Genomic DNA, 12,947 nt, shown 5'->3' with positions numbered 1-12,947 from the left:
CCATGAACTTACACCTGCACTTTTGTCTTGCACAGCCACCTAGAGATAATCATCAACTAACTGGAGAAACAGCTAGCACTGCAAATTCAATCAGATCTGTCAACACAGGACAGGCTAAAGAGAGATGGGCTGATAGCAGTAGACTAGTTACAGGGTCAAGTTAAGGACACAGGTTTCATCCCATAGGGCACTGTGTAGGTAACAGAGTGCCATTTGGGGGTCACCCATAGGAAGATCCTAGCTTCACCAACAATATTGCAACACACTGGATGAACACAGTAACTAGACACAGCAGTCGGTCATCCAAAAACACCTTATCTGACAGCACCTGATAACATCTCATTATAAAGCAATGATTGGACCTGTGTTTGAACATGAATAGTGAGTCAGCATCAACGCATCTGACGGGCGGACAGACAGATGGGTGTGGTAGGTATGGAGGACTGGCTGTGTATGTGTGTCAATCCTTTTTTAGATAGGAGACCGGTGTGGGGCATGGGATAATGGTTGATTGAATGTCAACAGAGCAGTGCTGTTGATTATAGAGGGGCCTTTCACCTCTGCTCTGGTCAAAAGTTACAACATAACGCAAGAAACAAGAACACCCCATGGCTGAGCTACATGACCACAACATTACCCATGGCATCACATCAGTCTCCCCCTCTGTCGCTCTCTGACACCAAGTCTGAAGTTTACCAGAGAAACAGGCTTTTGTGAAAGAACTCCATATAGACATGTTTTATTATATGATAGACACATAATAATAACATGAACTGCCATCAACTTCATCTTCCTTTAAGGTTTCTGTTTAGAACAATCTTCTCTTGTCTTCCTTTGTCATGACTCATTTCTGATCTGCTTACCCACACAGTCAGAGAGTTGTGTTCTCTGACACAATATAAATGACTTCCATCTCCTCCGTCTACCAACCAGCAGAACAAACACTAGCTGTCTCACATCTTTTCTTTCCTGTTCTGGTTGTTCTAGTCTGGTACTGTCGGTGACAGTGCTGTCTGGCCTGGCGCCATGGCAACACACAGGACGTGGTTTCCTCAGATAGACTGATGATACAGCACCACCCTAAACCTCAGATACCGGTAGCTACATGGCTCTTCATGAACGAATTGTCTTTATACAGGTTCTGAGTTGGCTTCCAACCTGTAGAGAATCTAATGAAGATGGACTGTCCAGACTACCGTTTGAGTGGTCAGATACAAAGGTAAGGCATCCCCTATGGACCAAAGCATCTCTAGCAAGCATCATGGTAAGGCTTACACCATGGCCTAACCTACTGTGCTCTCTACTGGGCCTGGAATCTCTGAAGAGCTATGCCAGCACACCACAGGCCTCTTTACACACACACAGTGTGTAGAAGCTCAACTTAGCTGTGTTAGTTCTGCATGATTAGAGAGGAGGAGCATACAGAGCCTGAAGCTCAGAGACAAAGCATCGCTCATAACAGAATCAATTCACTCACAAGGCCCCACTCACAATTACATGTAGAAGCTGAATGCAGTTCTCAACCCTGTCATGTTATCAGAAGTCCTTTTTCCAGGTTTGTTCACAGGGTTTTTTCTGGCTGTTTAAGACCTCACAGCCTCATCACCATTAAATGGACGTGTTAAAACTGCTGTCTTTATCTCTAGTAGAGGGAGAACCAGTCAGACAGCCTGGGTTAATGGAAGGGTCTTAAAATGGAGGGCCTCAAAGTTTAATAACAACACACACACCATTACACAAATCAATGAGTAGTACAATCACATGATATGAGGTCGTTATATGAGTAACCCAACAACCTGGGAGGAAAGCGTCGAGCTAGGGCTGGGCGATAAATCAATCATTATCGAGCTAATTACTTCACACAAAAATGTATAGATTCATTTTCGATAATGTCGATATAGAATAATTAGGTACGGCAGTCCATTTCACCTCTGTGACGCAGCAGGAACGTGCAGAGAAGTGACACTACGCACGTGGAGAGGTACACGCCCACTAAAAACCACTTAGCACCTCGAGTGATGGAGGAGCCATTATTAACCAGGAAATGAGTGATGGAGGAGCCATTATTAACCAGGAAATGAGTGATGGAGGAGCCATTATTAACCAGGAAATGAGTGATGGAGGAGCCATTATTAACCAGGAAATGAGTGATGGAGGAGCCATTATTAACCAGGAAATGAGTGATGGAGGAGCCATTATTAACCAGGAAATGAGTGATGGAGGAGCCATTATTAACCAGGAAATGAGTGATGGAGGAGCCATTATTAACCAGGAAATGAGTGATGGAGGAGCTATTATTAACCACAAAATGAGTGATGTGGGCGAAAACAGTGGCAGTGATAGCCATGGAGAAGGAACCGCTTCCAGCGAATAAATTATTCATGAAAATGGTTAAACTGTTTCAGTAATTTGGAAGCGGTTTGGCTTTTTGAAGTCCAACAAAGAGCAGAACAATGCTCGGTGTAAAATTTTGGCTACGACAGGTGGCTACAAAGTCTGGTAATAAGACAAACCCTTTTCAACATCTGAAGCAAAAAAATCACACTTTGGAACATGCAGGAAGTTTGAGTTTGAGCCACGGTGTTGATCAACGCCCCTCAAGCACCAGCCAATCTAGGGATGTTGCCCAAAGCAGTCAGAGTTTATGCCCTACAAGCAAACATCAAAAAGACAAAAGACATCACAAATGCTATTATGCATTGCATTGCTAAGGACATGCTACCAAATAGCACAGTCGAAAAGGAAGGTTTCAAGAGGCTTATCAATTTCATTGACCCCAGGTACGTAACTCCCTGGCCGCATGGAACAATTTTCCTTAAAGTACACTTGTGTAGCTCACATAATACACTTTTTATTTAACTAGGCAAGTCAGTTAAGAACTTCTTATTTACAATGACAGCCTATCGGGGAACAGTGGGTTAACTGCCTTGTTTTACCTTGTCAGCTCGGGGATTCGATCTAGCAACCTTTCAGTTACTGGCCCAACGCTCTAACCACTAGGCTACGTGCTTAGTGGTTTGTTCAGGGATTAGGCAATCTTGACTCTGAAGCAGATATGCACCTTTTAAACATTATTTGATTAATATCATGATAACTATCGTTATCGAATGAAAAAAATATATAGATATCGTGATAATTGATTTGCCATATCGCCCAGACCTACTTTGAGCCATAAGGTATTGATCTTCACAAACTATGTTGGCAGTCAGCCCAGTGTGTGTGTGTGTGTGTGTGTGTGTGTGTGTGTGTGTGTGTGTGTGTGTGTGTGTGTGTGTGTGTGTCACTGAGTAAACAACCCAGAGCAGCAAAGAGCTCTGTGAGTTGTCAAGATCATCCAAGGGCTTGTGAGTACTAGTTGTTATGGTGACCCAAATCAGGATCTCCGTGGTAACAGATTAGACAGTGTGGCAAATCTGTGTTGCCTTGGCAATAGAAGACGAGACAGGACTAAGAGGTGGGGAAAGCGGGGGTCTGAATCAAGTTCAAAATCACTGCAACACATTGAAATCCATCGCTACCACTAAGACTCCTTGTGCTATTATGGAAATGCATGTGACAGAGACTCTCCCGTACCCTTGTATACTTTTTAGCCAGCAGTTCTGAATGTAGTGCTCACGGGCCAAAATTGGTCCCTGAAAATTGCATACTACGTCACATACTATAATATGTGCACCACGTCATCTCTCCCCCCAGCTCTCGCTCTTCCTGCCTCTTGCTAGCTGTCACTCAAATGGCGAGGGCCTGAAGCTCATTGGTTGAACTCAAATTGCTAGAGGACTGGCCCACGTGGGTGAAAAATGTAGGGGGAAAAAAGGCACAGCACAGCTTCCAGAAAAACAGTCGCTTTCAAACTAAGGATTTCATGGCTAATTGAGGTAAGACAGTAATTCTGCTCATAGATTATGCATGTTCATAAACTGGGTGGTTCGAGCCCTGAATGCTGATTGGCTAACTCTATTGCCCTTACATATACCAATGACGTGTTATATGAGACCATATACCACAGGTATTACAAAACATTTTTACTGCTCTAATTACATTGGTAACCAGTTTATAATAGCAATAAGGCAATTCGGGGTTTGTGAAATATGGCCAATATACCACAGCTAAGGGCTGTATCCAGGCACTCCACATTGTGCGTAAGAACAGCCCTTAGCCGTAGTATATTGGCCATATACCACAAAACCCCAAGGTGCATTATTACTTAAATGAACACATTGATACATCCAGCCCAAAAGGTTTTTAAATACTTAGTCGCCAAAACTGTCTTTAATACAATGTTGTAACAATGCTATAACTGCAGTAATAAAAAGTGTAGTTACATAGGGATAAGGGCAACTCAATGGCACTACACCCAGATCAATGGAGAAGAACAACACCCACGATTATGTGATGAGAGCCGTTTTGAAATCTCACGTTGAACAAGGCTATACCCATAGAGTACTACTTTTGACCAGAGCTTAATATTCCCTGGTCAAAAGTAGTGCACTAAATGAGTACTGTAATAGGGTATCATTTGGGACGCTACCCAAAACTAACACCAAGGTTATATAGTTATATTATAGACAGCTAGACTGATGTGGGGGTTCTATGATAGACAACAGGTGGAGGTTCTATTATAGACAACAGGTGGAGGTTATATTATAGACAGACTGATGTCTAACTAAGGTTCTCCAGTACAGACTGATGTCTAACTAAGGTTCTCCAGTACAGACTGATGTCTAACTAAGGTTCTCCAGTACAGACTGATGTCTAACTAAGGTTCTCCAGTACAGACTGGGGCTGTGTCTCAAATGGCACCAGATTTCCTATATAGCCGAGTGTACTACTTTTGATGGCTCTGGTCAAAAGTAGGGCACTACGTAGGGAATAGGGTGGCATTTGTGACGTACACTGGGAGGAGGCAGTGTACTCAGGATGAAGGAAGGACACCAAGATGTTTCAGGGAAAAAATAACTAGTAAATACCTGTAAAAGAGTAGCCAGAAATTGCCTACTGCTACTGGGTAATGGTTAAAAGGTCAGGGAGAGGTTGAAGACATGGAATTCGCTTCGTGATTTTAGGACATAAGGCCATGTTATTGGCCAAAGAGGGGAGAGGAGAAAGAAAGGCTGTTTCACTGTCATCACTAACAGTCATTCCATCTTAACAGCTATCAGAGTGTAACATTCTGCCCTCCAGGGTCATTCCATCTTAACAGCTATCAGAGTGTAACATTCTGCCCTCCAGGGTCATTCCATCTTAACAGCTATCAGTGTAACATTCTGCCCTCCAGGGTCATTCCATCTTAACAGCTATCAGTGTAACATTCTGCCCTCCAGGGTCATTCCATCTTAACAGCTATCAGAGTGTAACATTCTGCCCTCCAGGGTCATTCCATCTTAACAGCTATCAGAGTGTAACATTCTGCCCTCCAGGGTCATTCCATCTTAACAGCTATCAGAGTAGGGTGTCCAATCAAAAACATATAATAATCATCCTCTAAGTGAATAATCCTGTGAGGATAATCCTTTAAGGAAAAAGAATGGACAAACCGCATGTCTCTATCATAATCCGTTCCAACGTTATTGGAGTTTTCACCACTTGTAGGATGGCCAGAATTAGGGTGACTAAAATCAATGGAGGCCAGATGGGGAATTTGTTTTAAACGAAAATTGCATCACATCAACTAGGCTGGATTCTATGTAAGAATGAAGGCTACCTGACAGGCTCACTTTCCTGTTAAACTAGTCATCTTTCTCCTCAAATCCAGAGGACATAAAACAGAGGTAAGATGGATATCGATTGAAACGTAGCGTTTTCATATTTTTACACTTAATTCAGCTTGTGTCATGTTAGTCTTTTACTACCAACAGAAACAGCGTTGAAGATGACTACCATGTCATCAGAGCTCTGTGCTTATTATCAGATGTATTAGGTTACGAAATCAGACTTCTTAGATATAAAGTTAACATATGATTATGAGAAAGACTCCACAACATAACAATCATATTTGTCTTGGTAAAATGAATTTTATAACATCAATGTAATCACCAAAGCGTGTTTTCACCCATTCTGGTCAGAGTGGTTAGACACCCTACTCTGAGTGTAACAGTCCGCCTTCCATGGCCTTACTCCATCTTACTAGAACTAATGAGTGCCGGTCTTTGAGGGTTTTTCCTTTCAAAAGGCTAAATGCTGGTTAATCCCTCAAGGCTCACACTCACACACACACACACACAGAGAGAGACACAGAGAGAGACACACACAGAGAGACACACACACACACACGGTTGAGTACGAGATCATTATGAGTGTTTGTGGTGAGAAAGGGGTAAGGTATTTCAGGCTCAGCCTCCTTAGAGAGGCGTAAGAGTCCTCTTCGCTTTCCTCTCTGGCCCAGTCTCTCTCTTTCTCCTTTTCTCCCCAGACAAACACACCACAGACAATGCCTCATTCTGCTCCGCTGGGGTCTCCAGGGAAACCGAGATGGACACAGTCCTCCAAGGTGTTACTGGTCAACTTGACACCATTAATAAACACACTCAGTCTCTGTGCGTGTCCAAGCACAACTCCAACACCATCATTAAGTTTGCTGACGACAACAATGGTATGGCCTGATCACCGACAACGATGAGACAGCCTATAGGGAGGAGGTCAGAGACCTGACTGTGTGGTGCCAGGACAACAACCTCTCCCTCAACGTGATCAAGAAAAAGGAGATGATCGTGGACGACAGGAAAAGGAGGGCCGAACACCCCCCCATTCACATCGACAGGGCTGTAGTGGAGCAGGTCGAGAGCTTCCATTTCCTTCATGTCCACAACACCAACAAACTATCATGGTCCAAACACACTAAGACAGTCCTGAAGAGGGGGAGACAACACCTATTCCCCATCAAGAGACTTAAAAGATTTGGCATGGGTCCCCAGATCCTTAAAAAGTTCTACAGATGCATCAGAGAGCATTCTGACCGGTTGCGTCCCTACCTGGTATGGTAACTGCTCAGCATCCGGCCCAGTAAATCACTGAGACCATGCTTCCTGCCATCTAGGACCTCCATACTAGGCGGTGTACGAGGAAGGTCCAAAAAAAATGGTCAAAGACTCAAGCTACCCTAGTCATATACTGTTCTCCCTGCTACAGCACAGCAAGCGGTACCGGAGCACCAAGTCTAGGTCCAAAAGGCTCATTAACAGCTTCTACCCCCAAGCTGAACAATTAATAAAATGCCTACCCAGACTATATGCAGCTCTTTGAGGGCTTGCCAAGTGTTGAGAGTCCAGGAGGAGCTGTCTGTGCCTGGCTCTCAGTCCATATTAGACTATGGTTCTGTTCAGTAGGCCTCACCCAACCATAGCAAAAAGTTCAGAAACCTCATTTCAAAAACACTTTCTTCCTACTGGACACAAACCAGTACCAGCAAAGTCCTGCCTCTCAGTCCATGGCTGATTCCCAAATGACACCATATTCCCTATATACCTGGGTAATCAGCAGCGCACCATGTAGACAATAGGGTGCCATTTGGGACGCAATCCTTATTAGACCAGTATCAGCCAGGTCCTGCCAAGTGTCCCATCAGGGAGGAGTGCAGGAGGCTAGCAGTCAGCACCGTGAGAGAGACGAGGCCTTCATGGTCCCCGTCACAAGCAGGCAGCACCGTGAGAGAGACGAGGCCTTTCTGTGGCCCCCGTCACTTGAACCCAGAAGATTAGTGAAGGGTAGCAGTGCATTAGTGGTGGGAGACATGCGCTACATCCCACATGGCACCGTATTCCCCCCATAGTCACTACTCCCACATGGCACCGTATTCCCCATAGTCACTACTCCCACATGGCACCGTATTCCCCCATAGCCACTACTCCCACATGGCACCGTATTCCCCCCATAGCCACTACTCTCACATGGCACCGTATTCCCCCATAGTCACTACTCCCACATACCACCGTATTCCCCCATAGTCACTACTCCCACATGGCACCGTATTCCCTCCATAGTCACTACTCCCACATGGCACCGTATTCCCCCATAGTCACTACTCCCACATGGCACCGTATTCCCCCATAGTCACTACATCCCACATGGCACCGTATTCCCCCATAGTCACTACTCCCACATGGCACCGTATTCCCCCATAGTCACTACTCCCACATGGCACCGTATTCCCCCATAGCCACTACTCCCACATGGCACCGTATTCCCCCATAGTCACTACATCCCACATGGCACCGTATTCCCCCATAGTCACTACATCCCACATGGCACCGTATTCCCCCATAGTCACTACTCCCACATACCACCGTATTCCCCCCATAGCCACTACTCCCACATGGCACCGTATTCCCCCCATAGCCACTACTCCCACATGGCACCGTATTCCCCCCATAGCCACTACTCCCACATACCACCGTATTATGACCGGAGACGATAAACAGAAACAGACCAATCGTGGTGACCAGACAAGGAAACACTCCTTCCCTAAAGAAGCCGAATGAGTGATAATATACACCGGATAGGTGCAGGGAGAAAGCGAGAAAGGACAGAGAGAGTTTGTCCTGTTCAGATCATGTGATAAGGAAACACTCAAAAGGCCCTCGTTGAGACCTACTATTTAGGAAACCTTTCGTGTTCATCTCAAATTGCCACAATTTTCCCTACATGACTAGTGTGTCAATTGGTATGTAACCTATGGTTCAGGGGAAACACTAGCTACGCATCAAGGCGAGGCCGAGAGAGAGAGAGAGAGAGAGAGAGAGATCGGAATTTTTTAAATTTTCCATTTGTGTTGCCGTTGCACAATGGCTATAAATCAGAGAGCAGACCTTGCACTGTCTAACAAAGTTACATGAAGACCTTGCACATGTTTTGCCTAACTAACCGACCCCTACACACCCACGGATGAAATACCACATGAAAAAGTATTTCAACCAGCAGTATGAGGCTGTGTGTTAGAGGGGTGGAGGCGTCTGTATGTTAGAGCTCAGCTATCACTTTCTCAGATCAATGTTTTATTTTCTTATTAAAATGAGGAATTCCTGATATTCCGACCTTGAGAAAACCAGGAGCACTCTGGCTTACAAATGGATCGGTAGACATTTTGTGCTGGTTCCATATTCAGAAAGCATCTCAGAGTACTAGTACTGATCTGGGATCATTTAAAACGCTTTTTATGTTATATTGAATAAGATGACATGGAGGACCTGATCCTAGATGAGCATTCCTACTCAGACACTTTATGAATACGGCCCTTATTTCCTATGTTGTGTTGATCACATACCTTATTGAGACAATAAGCAGACAGGCGTCTCTAGCTCGATTGCCTGTTATAGAACATGATCTTTATGTGGTCTATTCAGTTCTCTCTGTAGCCCTGTACTGTACACTCACTGCCCCCGTCAGTCCCTGTGTGGGTTGAACAATGCAGATTTGGTAGTGCCTAAATTGGAACTCAGTGGCTGTACAGTAACACACACGTGTGTGTGTGTGTGTGTGTGTGTGTGTGTGTGTGTGTGAGAATGTGTGTGTGTGTGTATATGTATAAATAATACGACGTCAGAACTCACAGTGCTGCATGGTATTCAACTGACAGCTGTTCTAAACGTGTGTACCACGCACAGCAGAAAGATGACCACTTCCCTCACGCTAATTGAGCTACTTTTACAAATTGGTTGTGTTGTCTAATGCCTCGTTCACAATAAATTACGCTGGATGTCATTCATTTCAATGGGGATGTCCACAACCGAGCGGAATCGCACTGCCCCCTTGCGGTTGAAGGCTCAGTTGGGAGTCAGACACTACACACTTGGAATTTTTCCACACTTTGCGTAGTCTTCAGTACAGACCAAGTCTGTTGAAGAACAGGTAGTGACCAAAACCAAAAATGTTCATCTTCTCTGGTTTCGGTGATGGCTTTATGGGATAGCTAGCAACTTGTAAACAATTACCTATTCCTATAAGTGACTCCTATTTTAATAGTCATGTTAAATAATACACATGGGATGTTAAAGCCAGTTATATTATATGACTTGCCTCCCGTTTAAATGTGATGGTAATGACATGTGTTTTTGATTATATTATTATTATGGTGGAGGTTGCTAGTTACAGTGGTATCTTCAACCTAGCCTAGCCTTTAGCTAGTTACTGTAGCTGTTCTGCAAGCTAGCTTGACTAGCTATAAAGTTAGCGTAACAAGTAGAGTTAAAAGTAACTAAACAAAACATGTTTTATTAGCTATAACCGGAAACAATATGTATCCGGTCTTCAATGAAAAAGTCATATTTTGCGATCTGCCAAAATAAATGCGATCTTCTGGTTCACCTCCATCTTGCGTTAAAAGCACGCTAGACTTGTCCGCTCAGTAGCGGTGCGTGAAGATGACCATACAGCGTAATGAAATGGATCACGGTGTGTCCGGGGCATGAGAGAGGGGAATCTGTGTGTTCTGAAAGACGAGATGTTGAGGATTATAATAAAATACCGCCTTGATGTCAAACAACAACCACAAACCTGTGAGTCTAAATGTGCACTTCACATTTCCATATTGAAAGCCTAACACTATGATTGGATTTTATAACTTAGCAAGTCATGTTGGCAATATAATAAGCTTTCAAAATGATGCCCACCTGACCCAAGTGGTTATTTATAATGGAATATTTCTGGATTGCCTAAACAACAGTAATTGTGTAGAGGTGGGGATGCAGGGCTGTGTTCCAAACAACTACAAATGTGTTTGCTTCAGTCCCTCAACGGCAAAGCTAGGAGAGATCAAAAAAAAAGCACCTTATAGTTGAAGGCTCTTTCCTTGAGCCATAAAAGTACATTTAAATTCCATATGAACTGTGTCCAGTCTGGAGAGGTGTGTGCCCAGTGGGGGTTTTGACCACTTCAACTGGGGGGGGCAGCTGGGGCCAGTTGTACTGTTAGGGGGGCCAGTTACATTAGACGTTATTGTTGTCATTGTTTTCTTCACTGCATTGCATTGCAGGCATTAGCAGGCAAAAGACCATGTTCTTAATCATCATCGTTGCCACTGTCTAATAACGGATGTAAAAAAAGATAGCACTGTGTGTGTCCACTTGGAGACACCAGTTAGACATCATGCTCAAACTCTTGTAATAATTGTTTCTTATTTTGCACCTAAACCAAACTTTCAATTACATAATAAGAATATTATTGGAATGTATCCAGAGTATTTTCAGTTTTCCTCATGGACAAATGCTGTGTAAAGTACAATCAATGTAAAATGCACATAAACTCAACAGTGTCATGTTTGAATTCAGTCATGTCAGGTGAACATGTGGTCTGAATTTCCCCATCTCCAAAGTCTTCTTTTTCAATTGCCACCATGGTCATGCATATGCTTTTTATATTTATTTTGTTAAACATTCCAATTTGTCCCTATCCATAGGCCAATTTCCACAAGCATAAAGGGTTAACAGAATATCTGCCCTGTAGGCATGTGTCTGTTTAATGCTTCTATACACAATACAGGCGTACAATTAAAATTTTAAAGAGACAAAAGCAATTATCAGCAAATGTCTAGAACATGACATAGGGTAGGATTTTTCAAGGGTTTTTCTTAATTTTTACTATTTTCTACATTGAAATGTAATAGTGAAAACTTCACAACTATGAACTAACACATATGGAATCATGTAGTAAACAAGTGTGACACAAATCAAAATATATTTGAGATTCTTCAAAGTAGCCACCCTTTGCCTTGACAGCTTTGCACACTCTTGGCATTCTCTCAACCAGCTTCATGAGGTAGTAACCTGGAATGCATTTAAATTAACAAGTGTGCCTTGTTAAATTCCATAAATAAAATGATTTCCTTCTTAATGCGTTTGAGCCAATCAGTTGTATTGTGACAAGGTAGGGGTACTATACAGAAGATGGCCCTATTTGGTAAAAGACAGAGTCCATATTATGGCAAGAACAGCTCAAATAAGCAAAGATAAACAACAGTCCATCATTACTTTAAGACATGAAGGTCAGTCAATCCGAAAAATGTCAAGAACTTTGACAATGTAGAAAATAAAGAAAAACCCTTGACTGAATAGGTGTGTCCAAACTTTTGACTGGTAATGTATATTGTTGTTCAAATGTGTTGACAGACAGTGGTTGACCCTGGTCAGCTCTCCAATACATCCCATGACTAGGCGTATGAAAATTGCCTACATAAAATGTAATATTCTGCGAAATTATTCTAGATAGGAAACTTCGGAAATCCCTTTTACCTTGGCGCTCACACTTAGCCTCTGTAGGGAGAAGTTTCCGTTCTCTGCCGATGTAGCATTCGCCTCGCTCTCCGCTGCATCCCCATGGCCCGACTTGCTGCCCGGTAACGGGATGCCCTCCGTGACATACTCTTTACGGCACTCCAAGTTGTGCTTCTTCAGTACCTCCGCGGTCTCAGCGTCTACCACGATCAGCTCGAGGCTGCCCACGGTGGCTCGTATCCGGGCAACGACCTGCTGGTGGCTCTCACCCTCCACGCTGTCCCCGTTAACGAACGTCAGTCGGTCCCCAGCGAAGAGACCCGCGGTGGCGGCAGGAGAGTCTGGTTCTACCAGTCGGATAAACTGTCCGGTCTTCCCTTTCTCACCGTGCAGATGGAAGCCGTAGCCATTCGAACCCTTTCCTAAAATACAACATCTAGGCCGGAGGTTTGACATAATGTTGCCGCTGATCAAATATTCTCACAGATAACGTCCAATAACGTCACAACAAAGAAGGTAAACGTGGACAACAAACAATCTCAGAAATTAAACTGACGGACTAACTACTTCGAACGACCGGCCGCTCTCACAGTTTACTTTCTGTCAAAACAGAACGTTTTATTTCACTTGCTTCTCGGTAAGGTCCTCCTCGAAACTATGTTGCGATCTAGTAACTATTTGTGGAGTGCACGTAGTCAGACACACCCACAAAAGTACTCTTCCTTGTGTGCTCAAATCAACTGGGCT

General features: G+C 43.8%; 1 protein-coding gene across 1 annotated transcript in view; it reads right to left on the bottom strand.

Moving 5' to 3' along the window:
- LOC112229880 (Na(+)/H(+) exchange regulatory cofactor NHE-RF1) overlaps positions 1 to 12,947 on the bottom strand; it is a 28,931-nt gene extending 15,984 nt beyond the window's left edge. The window contains exon 1 of the mRNA XM_024396009.2: positions 12,219 to 12,947. Coding sequence (XP_024251777.1) covers positions 12,219 to 12,656 — 438 coding nt within the window. The 5' untranslated portion in view covers positions 12,657 to 12,947. The remainder of the gene's footprint in view (positions 1 to 12,218) is intronic.

Source organism: Oncorhynchus tshawytscha, linkage group LG25 (genome assembly GCF_018296145.1).
Source record: "Oncorhynchus tshawytscha isolate Ot180627B linkage group LG25, Otsh_v2.0, whole genome shotgun sequence".
NCBI lineage: Eukaryota > Metazoa > Chordata > Actinopteri > Salmoniformes > Salmonidae > Oncorhynchus > Oncorhynchus tshawytscha.
This window is presented reverse-complemented; position numbering and strand designations above follow the sequence as displayed.